The following is a 15709-nucleotide window of genomic DNA, read 5'->3' as shown; positions in this document are numbered from 1 at the left end:
TTGATGTCGAATTTTTATGCTTTACAGATTAGACAGAATTTTAGGTTTGTAAAGCGAGCTGCCGATTCTTCCGCAAACATTCTCATTCTGCGCTCATTTGGCATCGCACGGCAAATGGTTGTGCATGTGGATACAAGCACTAGTTGCTGACGGCTGGCACAGGTTGTTCACGCAGAAAATCAAGAGGCTAAACCTCCCGAAACTGCAAGGCGGACTTGAAGGAGGCCGTAGGGAAGGGTTGCGGATTAATTTTGACTCTATGGTGATAAGACAGCACTGTACACGAGCATTTTTGCACTTGTCCTTCCTCAGAATACAGCCATCGCCACCGGAGCTCGAACCCCTGACCTCCTGCTAAGCAGCAGAAAACGATATCCACTGAACCAGCACGCCAGCCGTTCAGTCACACAAAAAACAGGCAAGTTCGCAGGACAATTAATGCGCCTCCGCGCTGATCGGAATTTCGAAGCCTGCGCACAGTGAATGGGGCACGAACACTGCAATGAAAACATTCTGTTCTCAGCCCAAATTCTGCACTATGTGCCTACAGTAGAACGAAGCTTACGTTGCTTGTTGAATGCGTTCACCATGGTCTACCTAGTTCTTACAAAGACCGAGTTCGTCTCTATGATGAAGACAGCCATGTGCCTTCTTAGGTACTTACAGGGTTAAGACGTGCGTATCATGCATCTACCTTCAATAATGTTTGCTAGTGGGCCAGTCCATGACGCATTATGCGTGGTTGTGTTACGGCATAGCTATCGTCCTCACTTTCCTTAGATCAGCTACCTAGTCAGCCTACAACCATCTCATCGCTCTGCAGCGCACCAGCTTTGTATTTTTCCGCTGAAATATTAATTTATCCTCATATAATCAGCAACAGTGAGCTTATACTCGACATGAGAGAAAATGCATAAAAGCCACAAGATGTACAAAAAATTTCGAGATGCGCTCTCAATTTTTCAAGGCAGGCGCAACAAGGCTGCACAAAGGTTTCCGAATCGTTCCTCCCCATGGTCCATTCTATTGTTTCCACTGGTTTATCATGCATAATAGTTTCGTTATCCTCTGCCTTCTATCTGTTCGGAATCATTCATATGAGCTCACGTAGCGCAGAATTCTCTCGCGGCTAAATATCTGAACAATTTTTTTTATAAAAGCTATGTGCCGGGAAACTAAGCGTCAACGTAATGACGTCGAAATATTCTGAAAAATACCCGAGAGACTCAATGCTCCTTCGTGCGAAAAAGTTCACTCTAAAATAAAGAAGTCATGCACTCCTGTCACGCATGGGTATTCTTCACGGATCTCATATTGCTATTATAATGCCTACTGAAGCTTCATGAAGTAACAATGAACCAGCGAAAATCGTTTATCGAAATGGCGATTATCATGCACAACTAATACAAATAACAAAAATAGAGCACACATATCCTTAAAATGTGGAAGCACATTAAGAAATAAAGTAAATTCTCGGCCGTGGCTTAACATTTGTTGTTTTCACAGAGGGTCCCCTATTCTCCAGCACTTCTAGTATGTTTCCGTACGGCTGAAACATTAACTTCTAAATTTCTGGTACATCTTGACGGTTTTTCGTTAAGGTTGGATTCTACGATGGACAGGGCAATGGTCACCATGATGGGCACACTACCAATGATGGTCGTGGTATACTGGGCGCTGCCTTGCTCAGCTAAAAATGATACCGCAGAAGATGGGTGGAAGGACTTGGACCTCAAGGACAACAAAACTTTGATGATAGCGCAACAAGCTATGGACTTTGTCAGCAACGCGGGCTTTGAGTACGATTACGTCTTGGAAGTGCTGAGTGCTAAGTTCTCGGTGAGCTTTTGCCTTCTGTCTTTTATTCAGCCTCGCAGATTTTTGCGAGCAGTCTCTTTGTTTAATGGAAACATATCATTAAAGCAAGCTAAGATACTGCAACGTCAAACCGAAATTTCATATTTTTAAAAATTCACAAATACTGCTTCATGCCCAGCAAGGTAGCGCAGGACAGAGTATACAGTCAACCACAAAATTTAACGGAACACCAGATCTGACAAAAAGCTGAATATCTGCGCAGTCTCACAGCGCAGCCTAGCATTCGCATTTACAACCTATACCAGTATATGTGAACAACACTGTGATGTTCGGTTTTACTGACTGTTTTAACAGGCTGCTCGGAAATTGAACGTTTTCCGAAATGGCGCGGCCCATAAATTTTTGTGGTTGACTGTACATGAAATATTCCCTACCAGACAAATGCAGGATTTGGAGATAAAAATTTAAGGAAATATCATTGACAGGAGCACCAAGGAGTTGCCAAAAATTTGGGGCACTAGTGTCACAGCTTTTTTATCTCGAGGGCTAAGAAGGTTTGTTCATGGTGAAAACATGTTTCTTTTTAAATCACTGTATCAGACACGATACAGGAATCAATGTCACACCTTCAAGGAGCAAAGGTGGGAGTGCGCAAATAGATAATTTGGGGACAAACTCGTCCATACGCACTTCACGCAATTACTCATCAACTTCAATCTCAAATCCAAATCTCAATTCTCAATCGTGGGGAGGGGCAATGACAACATCTTACCGTCTAGTGAAGATCTTAGCGAAAAATTATTTAGGAATTCACGGCGTCGGGTGGGTCACGTGCATACAATTTGTGATGTAGCATGAACTGTCGCTGCCACTGTGTATATTTTTCTTCAAAATTCAGTGTTGAAACCTTCTTTGCCGGCAACAACGCAGCTTTCAAATAAAACATTGCATAATATGTGCTGAATCACTTTATTCAGTGTAAATGTCTCGTGATATATTTTAGCGTGACGCTCTTCGGTACGAAATGCTGGGTTTTGAAGTGGACACCTAATGAAAGCAGATTTATGCTGAAACTTTAAACTTGCCAACATATGGTCCTTCTCAGCCTCTCTGCAGGGTGGCGGAACCATAACGAAACGGGGAAAATGTTAAGCGGAATACATTTACATGTGAGAATACAGGAGCATTTCAGCGTCGCAGTTGATTATGACGCAATTTATAAGTGTGTATTTCTTTATGGCGAATATATCTACGACGTCCAGTGCGACTGTGGGGCTAAGTAGATAATTGACTCCCAATTACAGCGAGCTTAGCGTATGGCGTATGCTAAAGTACGATACCTGTCTGTCTTCTCAGATTCAAATTTTGTGTTTATCTTGCGAATACATCATCAGCTACGTACGCCGCTGGCCCTTGATGTGGATATGAGCTTTGCGCTATAACTTCTGTTTCGAAACAAGATATTTTGCATTTCAGGGATGCCTAAACGTGACACGTCGAGGCTATTTCGTAAAATCAGAGACTGAGGTTACAAAGTAACTTCAATTACTTTTTGAGGGTATATAAGACGGTGTTGTGGTGACGCAGCGCCTTGCTCTAAGTTAGTAGGAATATGCATAAAAAATATCTTCTAATCTAAACAGAGCGGACAAATTGCTGCTGATGTCGGATCATGCTAACCAATTACTCCAATTTCGCAGGCAGAAGGAAACAGGCAGTACTACATGATGACGTTCACGACAGTCCAGGCGTACTGCAGTACGTACAAGCCGTTCGTAAGAGACAAATGTACACCTAGGAGTAATCTGGTACGCAAAATCGGTAAACGTGTCGTTCACTATTCATTTTCTTTTGCTGAGTGGATGCCGAAGGCGGGAACCGAAACGGATACTTGCGAAGATTCCGTGTATGCGGCAGCAGTCAGTTGCTGTTTCGTAGTTTGGCAAATGAGTGTTCTTCTGTCGCCGCTACACTCTTGATATAGTTCTTTGTAGGTTCCACTGAGAAATTGGAACATGTTTTAAAAAATGTTCCACTTACTACGTCGAACCTATGTGGAAGGAATTTGCTTTAACGATGGCTCTTCCATCGGTGGAGTTTCTTGTCCCTGTTACTATACATAGCTCTTAATCCTCTTCCGCATAGGTACAACTGCGTAACTCTAAGATATTTTGCAAATTTTGCACTTTCTACATGTGTGGCTCCACCTGGTCTAACATAAATTGCTACGAACTCTGCGACAGACGGTAGGCGAAGAAAGAAAAGTCGCAGTCTCACCCAAACGGCGAAGCAATGGTAGCGATTGCAAAGTATAAGGCAATTTCACAGAGGGAGCTTTATAGGTTTATCAGCCGTACAAATTGCAGTCAACCTTCGCATACTAAATAAACAAGCATTTTGTCACGCGCACACAGGCAGACGGGAAGAGATCTCCCTCGGTGATCACGAACGCTTGTTTTCACAACGCTGGCGTGATAAGAAGCGCCAGCAGCGCGGGAACGAGCGCTTCGTGCGGCCGATCGCTTCAATGCGTCTGTGAAACCAAGGCTTCCGAGATTTGCGCGTGTCGGCTCAGGCGGCGCGCGCTGATCTCGGAGGTCATACTGAAACTGACAGCGTGACCTCCAACTGTAGGCGCGCGAAAACACAGCGCGCATGAAGCAAGCAGTAAACTTGCCAACTATCTTGACCGTCGCTGGGTAACCAGCCGCAGATGACCCTCCACATTGGTTCACAGGCCATGTATGTGCCAATCCATGACAAAAGCCATGTCAGCCACGGCAAAACTAGAGGGGAGAAGCCCGTGCTAGCTTCTCCCCTCAAGCCTGCCGTGCCTACCACTCGATCACGTGTCCTCCAACGTTGAGCGCGCATCGAGCCACCACCCTTCTCTGGTAACCCTCACCTGATTGCCCTCGCACCTACAGCATAGGGCGCACGGACCAGTCATTCTTATCACACTTTAACTTTAAACGGAAAATCACTGCCACGGTGTAAATTCGCCGACAAACCGCAAAGTCAGAAAACAAACCGGTGCAGACTATTAGAGAGTCACTGGCCCAAAGCAGGCCTTGTGCCGGGATCTGGCGCCACTACAAGGCTCCAATTTCTGTTATGCTGCGGGTGACGTAGAAGAAATATGACAGGATTAAAGAGCGCAAAAAACATACACGGCACAATGAAAAGCAGGTGTTACAGGTTTGTAAAACGTGAAGGCGAAATTCTACAGCTGTGAACGAAGACTATACGACGAACGCGCGAGCAGTGGCATGAGCGCGATGGGCAGTATGGGAACGCTGGCATGTACAGCGCAAGGAGGTTGAAAAAAAAATTACTCCATCTCCCGCTAAAGGGAACCATGTATGGATGCGAAGCAGCGGGGGAGATGGTTAGCTTGAGCGGGAGATGGTTTCGCGGCAGCGGCCCGAGCGCTCATCGCGGCGCTGCACAAGAGAGAGAATGAGGCGCGCGCGCTCCGTCGTTTTCATACCGCGGAACTACCGTGGCGTCCCTAGAGATGCGAAGTGCGGAAAAAAAGGGGAAAATTCCGGGAAAAAAACTGGTTTTTTTCCGTTTTTTTCGGCGCAGTTGGAAAAATTGGCCAAAATTTCCGCAGGGAAAAACGTGCAGAAATAAAACTTAGGCAACACCCAGCGTTGAACGTGAAAGCGAAACGCAGAACGCGAAACCGAAACGTCGCACATGATACCAAAACACCAAACGACGGCTGACGACTCGCCATCGATATCATTAATGCCAGCTCCAGCGTCGGCGTGGCTTCGTTATTCGGGTGCGGTTTCTCATGTTTTGGTGCCCGTTATTGTTCAATTTTGACTTTCCCTCGTGCACTTGTGCAACCTGTGGCGGAAGTCCGCATATGAAGCCGTGTGGAAGCAGATTTTGCAATGGTACAGCCAATTTCCGACGTGTGGATGCGGTTCACGGTCGGGGTAACATCTTGATCCATGTTTCCATAGTCGAATCCACGACGAAATAGCCACAGAAGAGACATTTCAGCATTCTTTGTTCTAACTGCCATAACAATTCTAAGAAGCCGCGCCCGTTCACAGAGAACTGAACGCGTTCGCGGTGATGCTTCTGGCTTGTCTTTGATTTGTTAAACCCTGCATTGGTTTGTGAAAAGGCAGAAAGCATTTCACTTGTATTCTTTACATAATGAGAGTTATGGTTTTTGACATTTGGCAATAAACTATTGACCGTATGCTCAAGAAAATTGGTTCTTTTCCATTTTTTTCCAAAATTTCGGGAAAAAACGTTAAAAACCGTTTTTTTTTTCAATTGCTCAAAATTTCCGGAACTTTTGCATCTCTAGGCGTCCCCAGCGGAGTATGCAGCTTGAGCGGAGTATGCAGCGAATGAGGCTACGTGAATCTTTAGATTAGAGGAAGAAGCCGATCTGCGCAGGTCATGTAATGTTTAGCGCAGACAACTGGTACTAAGTTAACAGTCGCAGGATGGATACGAAAGCAAAGTAAACGGGGCTGGGCGACGGAGTTCGAAGTATTTTGATGAGATAAGAAAGCTTACAGGCACTGGATGGAGCAAGGCAGGGGTAACTGGAAGTTGCTGTGGGAGTCCTTCTACCAACAATGGACCTTAAAATGATGGTCATGGTAATAAGAAGGAGTATCAGTAGATCGACAGTTTAACCCTTACAAACCTTACAAAATACTTTGTATGAACTTTCATTGAAGTCCTGAATAACGTCCTATAATTACCTATTATTGTTTTTATTCACTATCATTTTAATATTACTATTAAAGCGTAATATTTATATTAATATTATATTCATTAAAATAATTATTTATCATTATTATTATAATATTATTATTATTATTCATTATCTAATACGTATTACACTTCTGCAAGAAAAAGAAACATGAACACTCATATGCTTGTGATCTTCCCAAAAACAATGAATTGTTTTGTGTATGTGAACTTTACAACTGCTGTCGCTAGATATTTGGAGCCATGCTAGATGGGTTTGTAACTCTGAACGTACTGATTTATTCCTGAAATTTAGAGTTCACCCACGCCTAAGTCTTTATACCGTAATGGCACTCAAGCTCGTTCCGAGCCTGCGTACATTGTTCGGTGCAGTTCCAGCGCCAAATAATGAATTTAAAAAAACTTTATCGCTGCTCCTTCGCCGAAAGAATGAAAAACACGTGTCTCTAACAGATCATTGCCCCAAATACGGGTGCCGACCAGTTTTCGTAGCCCTCTCGAGAAATAGAGCAATAAGTTTTTAAGTGGCCGGGATATCTGTAGCTGACGATCACCACACCGTCAGTATTTTTGTCGGGAAAGGGTATTCAAAATATGAAGCGAGTTATGGCGTCATGGCGCGACAACATCTTAGTTCTCAACAACTGTGTCTTTCGCGAAGTAAACTCAGCAGTATGGTTAGAAGTCCAGTGTCGGCGCCTGCATGATTTTCTCACTACTTGTCAGTTATTTCTTGTGGTGTGCCATCACCGCAAATATTTTGCACCTTGGAGGGTGCTGGATACTACACAACAACACCTTTACCCTAAAGGTTGAAAAAAAAAACAATCACCAGCCCTTCCCCTGTCGAGAAAATGGGGGTAAGCGAAGCTTGTCGTGTATCTGACCTTCGTGGTGATTTTCTTTATTTCTCTCTCTCTTTCTATCTGTCCCTCTCTCTTTCTCTCTTTATTTCTTTCTTTCGTCCATTCTCTCTCTTTCTGTGACCTTGGTGGTGACTTTCGTTCTTTGTCTCTCTCTTTCTTTCTCTGACCTTCGTGGTGACTTCCTTTCTTTGTCTCTGTCTCTCTCTTTCTTTCTCTTTCTCTCTCTCTATCTATCTTTCCTTCTCTATATATATTTCTTTCTCTCCCTCTCTCTTTCTCTTTCTTTCTCTGACCTTCGTGGGGACTTTCTCTCTCTCGCTCTTTCTTTCTCTCTCTTTCTCTTTTTCTTTCACCCTTTCTCTCTCTCTCTTTCTTTTTTGTCCCTGGTATGTGCCATTGAGCTCGGACCTTTTCTGCACTATCGCCAGGATTGACCCACTTTTCATCGTGACACCGCCGCCGCCGCCGACACTTGTGATCCTATCATGCTTCGCTTAAAAATTTCATTACACACGACACCGAGCCCAAACTACACCTGCGCTGAGAGGTGCTGTAGTTGAAAACTGTGTAATGATTATGATCATCTGGTGCGCACTGAAGGATCTGACACAATAGCTTGACAGTGCTAACTATAAAAGGTTATTTCACACAGGGATCGTGTCGTCGGTCGCAGCTATCATGTTTCCTTGCCAGAAGAAATGACTGTTAATGGTAATGCGATTAGCATTGCAGCATTGTAGCGACACACAGTAATTGGGAACAGCGAATCGCATCATGTGTGAGGCGTGTCTGCGGTCGGGATCCTGTCTTGCGCTCTGGTGAGGATGACGATGTTTATTTCATGTTGTGAAATACATCATTCATATCGTGAATGCATGTCATTCTTGTCATCTAATGAATGTCATGTCATTGATGTCACGTTATGCATGTGATGTCACTCAAGCTACTCATCTTATCTCATGTCATTTAACACATGTCATGCATGCAGGTCATGTGATGCTTATTCTGAAGTATGTCCGGTTAAAAAACGACCGCGACTGCTTCACGGCGGCGTAAGAGGATAGATAGATAGATAGATAGATAGATAGATAGATAGATAGATAGATAGATAGATAGATAGATAGATAGATAGATAGATAGATAGATAGATAGATAGATAGATAGATAGATAGATAGATAGATAGATAGATAGATAGATAGATAGATAGATAGATAGATAGATAGATAGATAGATAGATAGATAGATAGATAGATAGATAGATAGATAGATTCAATTCGCATAAAGGGGGCAAAGTGCAGCGATGGCATGGAACTCTCCAATAAGTACTGCAACAACAGTGCTCTACCGTTAACCATGGCATGCACAAATACGATGAGTTTGTAACCCTGCACGTAAAATAGATATCCGCAGTTCCGTAAACGGCGTCAGCTATAGCACCCGAAGCGGAAGACATATCCGAGTGTTGCCGAGGGCTTTGCAAAAGTTAGATTCACGAATTAGTCGTGTACTTCAGAGTTGTGTATAGTAAATTAATGTTTTTTCCCACCTTAATGTATCGGTAGTTTCAGTCTACATATTCGCGATATAAATTTATTTGGATATATATTTTAGTTGAGCGCTTGTTTCTTCATATTTTGTTTTGGCCATCTTCAATATTTTTCTTGTAAAGAAGAAGCGTTAGCCTAAATGAAAAATGCGCTTCCTATAGTCAGTAGACCATAGATTTCTACTTTGAAAACCAGAAAACATCGTCAAAGTAAGTGCAGTGAGCGCTGGAAATGTGATTTTTCGCTTCCAATGTGTTTCGATAGAAGTTTCTAGAGTAACGCTTCTTCTTACAGAGTTGCCGGCCAATCGACCCTGCCTATTTTCTTTGGCAAACATTCGCGTAGAGGGACATTCGTGCAATCGATTTCTCATTGCAGAAGTATCTGATTACACGTTCGGTAACACATTATCACTCACACGAGTATTTTCTTCTTTTTTTTTCAAGCCCTCTGACCAGTGCACGGCCTATGTATTAATGGTGCCCAAAGAAGAATTCGTGCAGGTAACAAAAATGGAATGCCACGAAACAGAGCCACACGACAGCCATCCCAAAGTAAAGGATCAATAACCATTCCTTCCTGCTTTGTATTTTCTTCTTTCAATATGGTAACGTGTTATTCGGCTACTGCCTTGAAAATATTCTGAAGGAACAGCGGCATTTTAAAATTAATAACGTTGCCGCTGTAAGACACAGCGATGGTTGATAATTCACATATTTTCTGAAATTGTGGCTGGAAGTTAAGTGTCGAAGCGCTATTTTCAAAGAAGCAACATATACAAGAATATAATCGCCTAATACAGGGCGAGAAATTGAAGTCTCTCAGACAAGATTTAGCATGCTTCCGCTGCAAAATGAAAAAGTGCAGAACAATTCTTGCACAGTAATGTTCCAGTACATTGAGAAGGAACAAAAAGGAATGTATAGGTAATATGCGATGCAGACTTCAACAGCTCTGGCTGAAAAAGGCAACCCGTGCATTCAATATGCCACACGAGTCGCGATATCTAATGAACGCAATTGTGGAATTTATTGCAGCATTACATACTTTGTACATTGCTGGGAGCACGGAGTACAAGCCTATGAAGGCGTGACTAAATTTGTAGTCAGTCCAGTGCGACTCGATTTGCACTACGTGGAGAACACCTCAGCGGTGAATATGAGCGCAATCTTCAGGTAAACTAAAGTTCAAAACTTGATAGCATCTAGAGGTTTGTATAACATGCCCCGTCAGCCCTTGTTTTGTGTAGCGGCGTACTTCTGCCACCCAGTCAGCTGCGGGAAGCCTCTGCACAAGGCCACGTGGTTTACATCACCGGAAACCACGGCACAAAGAATGTAGGAACCTCAGTCTAGAGGCCAATTCATTAAATGGCAGTACTTAACTGCGCAGGTTGTGACGAGACTATTTACTTGCCAGAAGGTTGCACAAAGAAACGAGAAAAATATTTAGGACTATGTGATCTCTGAATGAAGTTTCTACGTTACCTTAGAAACTTCAACTCCGCACTGCCATATCGAAGGCGAAAGTAGTCACAAATAGGTGTAGAACTGCATGTCGTTGAAATGTGTTTTAACCGTGTAAGAAGCGTATATTCGGAAAGCATCGGCAGGAAAGGTAACCAAATATTCCTTTAGGCCAAGAATGGTATGATAAGTTTCTTATCGACCAAGTAAAAGCTCAGGAACGCAGTTATTTATTTATTTATTTATTTATTTTTATTTATTTATTTATTTATTTATTTATTTATTTATTTATTTATTTATTTATTTATTGAAAGCAAGATTTCGTACACGAGATAAAGCGAAAACAATATCACAAAGCAAAGTAGTGTCGAAAGACAATTGAAACACCGCTAAATAACAACCGTACATATTGTTGGGGCTCGCGTTGATGTCTGGTTCCATCCCACCACTGCCACCAGTGTTGCGACGCCTGTTACTACAACCTCGACCGGCGTTACTTCTAGGTAGCGTGGCGTTGTCGTCAGGCTGCAGGCGTCCGGTAAACTATGGCGGCCAGGCAGGGCGAGACGATTTCTAGTGCGAAACTTGCACAGTTATTTCATGGTTGATGAATATTAGAAAAGCAGAGGATTGAGTGAAAAATACATGGTGGGGCTGCTTAAATAGGCCTGCTAACATCCTAGGTGATACTTCGCCCACGTCAACGTCACGTGACTGGCAAAGAGTCCTGTCGGGGGTGTGGCAGCAGCTCCATCTCCTCTAGGCGACGTTTTGGGGGCTTGAGGCTTCTGTGGTGCATCGTTCGCTCTCTGGGCTTTGTCTGGGCGCAAGTACGAAAAGGGGGGTAATCAATGTCACACGAGGCCTCGGTGGTACACAGTTTCGGGGAAGGTGGAACCCCTCGGCTTCGGTTGGTTTAGGCATGGGCCTCCGATAATCCCCTCTGCAGGGCTTCACATGTTAATCGTAATGAACGGGCTGTCATACGCCCATCGTAATCCCTTTTGACACAGGGCGTGACATGTCAATCGTGACAGAAATGTTAATCGTAATGAACGGGCTGTCATACGCCCATCGTAATCCTTTTTGACACGGAGCGTGACATGTCAATCATAACAGCATCTCCGACGGGGGAGGAAGATCCCGACGCGTAGGGGCCAGCAGCCACTGGGCGAGGGATCGGCGTTTCAGCAGCAGAATTTCCCTCCGTGGTGACGAACCCTTGGTTCGTAGCTTGTAGATTCCCTGGAGTCGTTCATCAGTTCTCTGGGCGCTCTTGTAGGCCTTCTCTCCCTGGTCCGGTCCGGTGAAACAGGACTTGCAAACAGGTCTCGCAACTTTTCGTCTCCTGTTTGGGCAGGCAATCACTCCAGAACAGTGCCGGATCCACAACCACAAACAAGCGAGCACAAGGCCACTCTCCCCCAAGATACACCAGGCTTTACAAAAAAAAAGAAAACTGCTACTGCTTTCGACAGGGTCCCGCATAGACACATCCTAACAGAGATTTCCTCTCTTAACCTGGGTCAGCGTTTTCATAACTACACCAAATCTTTCCTCGCGGATCGCAAGGCACACCTCCCACTAGGCACGGTCTCGGGAGGGCCCTACCAGCTGGGCAACTGCGGCACCCCGCAGGGCTCGGTCCTCTCCCCCCTCTTATTTAATATAGCCATGCACAAGCTTTCCATTTGCCTCGCTGCAATCCCGAACGTGGGTCAGGCCATATATGCGGACGACATCACGATCTGGGTGCCGGACGGCTCGCTTGCCTTGCTTGAACACTCGTTACAGAGCGCGTTGGAGGTAACGGAAAATTTTCTTTCCAGCACGGGTCTTGAACTCTCCCCCGCTAAATCAGAACTACTGTTATACCGACAGTCCAGACAAGGGGTCAGAAACCTTGAGCCTCTGAAAACTCTGCCGATAGAAATTCGAGCTAAGAATGGACATCCCATACCAAGGATGGACTCGATCAAGATTCTAGGTCTCCACATTGATGCTAAGGGCTGCAACTCGACGGCCCTCAACAGGCTCACTGGACAGGAAGTCCTAAGACTTTTAGCCCGTATCTCAAATCGGAGAGGTGGTCTCAAAGAGGACAATCTGCTCAGAGCTTACCAGGCATTCTTCTTAAGTCATGTTACCTACATCGCGCCGTACCTTAATTGAGGTAAGGCGGAAAAGGCCAAACTCGACTCTCTAATCAGAACCGGTATCAAGCGCGTGCTTGGCCTTCCGCAGTCCACGAGCACCGAGAAGCTGCTGGAGCTAGGACTCCACAACACTATCGATGAGCTAATAGAAGCTCACACAGTGGCTCAAGTAATGAGACTGTCGTCCTCTAAGCCAGGGATCAAGATTTTAGAAGAAGCGGGTATCCAGCCCAGACATGGACAGGGGACCAAAATTAGCCTGACCCAGCAAGCCAGAACTCTCATCATGGTTGACCCCGTCCCGCGAAATATCCACCCAGTGCATAACGAGGGTAGAAGATTCGCGAGAGCCAAGTCGATCCTTAAAAACTTAAAAATATCAATCAGCACAAACTAGGGCCCCTCTTTGTCGATGCTGCCAGATATGACAGTGGGGATAAGTTCGCTGTCTCGGTTGTAGACGCGGAGGGCAACCTGCTTAATGCAGCTTCTGTCTATACTAAGTTTGCACATGTGGCAGAGGAAGCGGCGATCGCTCTGGCTTTTCACAGCGCAAAAGTTCCCCCTATCATCTTCTCGGACTCACGCACAGCAGTTAAATCCTTCTCGGCAGCATTCGTGTCTGAACAGGCGAACAATATTGTGAACAAAGCACTTCAAAGAACTCGGGAGAGCAGCAAAGGAGATTGCCACATCCGGTTGTTCCCAGCCCATATAGATGCCTCAGTTAACCCGCTCGGAAGTAATCCTAGCGAGCAGGCCCACCGGATAGCGCACGATTTCACGTACCGCGCTGTCGGGGGTAGTCAGACTCGGAACGAGGTCAACATCCACAAAGATCCATTATGTACTTTTCACGAAATTGTTTCCCATTATTGTCTCTGCAGGAGGACATTTCCACTCCCCCACCCCAAATTGAACAAACCTCAGGCTAGCACACTCAGACTTCTGCAAACCCGTTCGTATCCCACTCCCCGGTCCCTTAACAGGATAGACCCTGACCACTCACAGTCGTGCTCCAAATGTGGTCATGACTCATGCTATTTTGATCACATGCTCTGGTTGTGCCCAGCCATTAACGCCTCTCCACCCATCACGAAAGAGCAATGGGAGGAATCCCTCAGGAGCAGCAATCTTCAAATTCAACTCCAGGCTGTCCAGAGGGCCAACGACATCGCGACGAGACTTGGTCTCCCGGTCCCATCGTGGGCGGAGCCACCGACTTAATCTGGGGGAGCCTTCGGCTCGCCTAGGTCTCAGTTTCTCAGGACTCTATAAATAAAGTTCTTGTCATGTCATGTCATGCTACTGCTTTCTCCTTCCTTTCGCGCGTCCTCCCCCCTAAACGCTAAAACAGCCATTTCCTGATAGCTTTAGGACGTGATTACAAATTCCGCTAAAAATCAACTACGCGATAATAAAAAAACGTACAAGAAAAAAATACTAACGTCGAAATGACGCTGAAACCAGAGTGAGCATGTTGTTTTCACTACTCTAGGGGCAAAGACTCAGACCGTCGGCATTGTCGTTAAGTTTACCCTTCTTATAACGAATATTTAAGGTGTACTGTTGAAGAGCCAAGCTCCACCAAAAAACTAAAAAGCTGATGACATCCGCCTGTTCATTTCTCTACCCCGTTGTGGGGGAACTGAAAATTATGCTTGACTGAGCGACACCGTCGCAGTAAGCGACCATCTAAGACAGAGTTCGCGGCTGTCCCAACGGGCAGTTAGTTAAATTGCCTACCAGCAAAAAAGCGGCCAAGCTTATGAGAAGCCCCCTTTATCACTGCACAGGTTCTATTTCATATGCCATAGGCATCTTCGCGTGCCGCTACTTTTCGACCACCTCAAGCACAGGCTGCTCTAAGCCACCTTTGTACCTCTCTCTCGAAATGACTCTCTACGACCGCGGTCAATCATGTCACCCGGTATGAATAGAAAGAACCGGGACCCTCTCCCGGTAACGTGTCCCGCGTCCTCTAACTCCGCCTTTCCAAACTGAGAATTCGCCTTCGCGGCACTTGATTCACAAGTCTTCACAGGACAAGAAAACAAAGGCGCACATTCGAACCATGGAACTCGTGACTGCGATTGAAAAAGGTCAAAGGGACAAACGTCGCGTATTGCGTTGCTCTTTCGGTCGTTGTTACCAGCCAGTACCTGCACCTCAAATGCGAAACGTACTGGACTCTGCTGACTGATTCAACTCGTAATTAAACCAGTTCATAGAGTGGTATTTAAAACCTAAAAAGCAAAAGCTACACTCTATCTACGCGTGAAAAGACTTAAAAAATGTTTCTACAAACGCGCTTCAATGAAGAAAATTTCTGCAGTGGTAACTGATACACGCCCTATCCTGTAAGCATTAAATTACAAAACTAAGCTCTGCCTTTGCAAACCCCAAATCTCAATGCTTAACTACAATATTAGCGCGATCAATAGCTACCACGCGTTCGTACAAACAAGTTACTGATCGGTGTGGCAAATTGATTGGCTCCTAATGCGCATTCGATTGGGTCCCAGTCCGAAAGCCCTCGCGCTTCGCCGAGGATGACAAAGGGCGCCAGACATACACTGCCCTCTGCTGACACCTGCCACTTGGTGTCCTCGCAGTTTGCCCTCTCGTCCCCTAAGGGGAGGCCATAAACGCGGGAAGAATAGCCCTTCTCCCTTTGTTCTCACTCTCGCGTCGCCTTCCTCCTCGGTGCCTGTTAGACTGGATCGGTTCGTACGCGCATACTCAACCAGGTTGAAACCTGAACATTTTAGCCGCGCCTTTAGTCGCGGAAACGCGCCCTTTGCTGTCGCAATCAGCCTTCGGTGACGCTTCCGTTTCCTAAGCCGCCCCAAAGAACCCTTTGCCGTTCGGCGCGATGGCCTGGTGCCTTGCCTTACGAGCTGCGGTGTGGCGACTTTTTCAAGTTTTCGATGCGCCGAATACTTGGCTCTCTTTTTCTGACGGCCCTGTCTGACAACGTTTTTTTCTGCCATGCGGTCAGCTGTTATGCACTTGAAACCCCCGAGCGTTGGGCTCCCGTTCTGCTCGGCCGCCATGGCATTCTGCTCTACGTTTGACGATTCCGGAACGTCTCCGCAATAAACGC

General features: G+C 45.4%; 1 protein-coding gene across 1 annotated transcript; it reads left to right on the top strand.

Moving 5' to 3' along the window:
• The first annotated feature begins 1523 nt into the window (after nucleotides 1–1523).
• Nucleotides 1524–9550, top strand: LOC125946532 (uncharacterized). Its single transcript, XM_049670031.1, has 3 exons — nucleotides 1524–1839; nucleotides 3519–3626; nucleotides 9428–9550. The coding sequence occupies exons 1-3, from the start codon at nucleotides 1615–1617 to the stop codon at nucleotides 9548–9550; spliced, it is 456 nt and encodes a 151-aa protein (XP_049525988.1). The 5' UTR covers nucleotides 1524–1614.
• The last annotated feature ends 6159 nt before the right edge of the window (nucleotides 9551–15709 follow it).

Source organism: Dermacentor silvarum, chromosome 7 (genome assembly GCF_013339745.2).
Source record: "Dermacentor silvarum isolate Dsil-2018 chromosome 7, BIME_Dsil_1.4, whole genome shotgun sequence".
In the NCBI taxonomy this organism is placed as follows: Eukaryota; Metazoa; Arthropoda; class Arachnida; order Ixodida; family Ixodidae; genus Dermacentor; species Dermacentor silvarum.
This window is presented reverse-complemented; position numbering and strand designations above follow the sequence as displayed.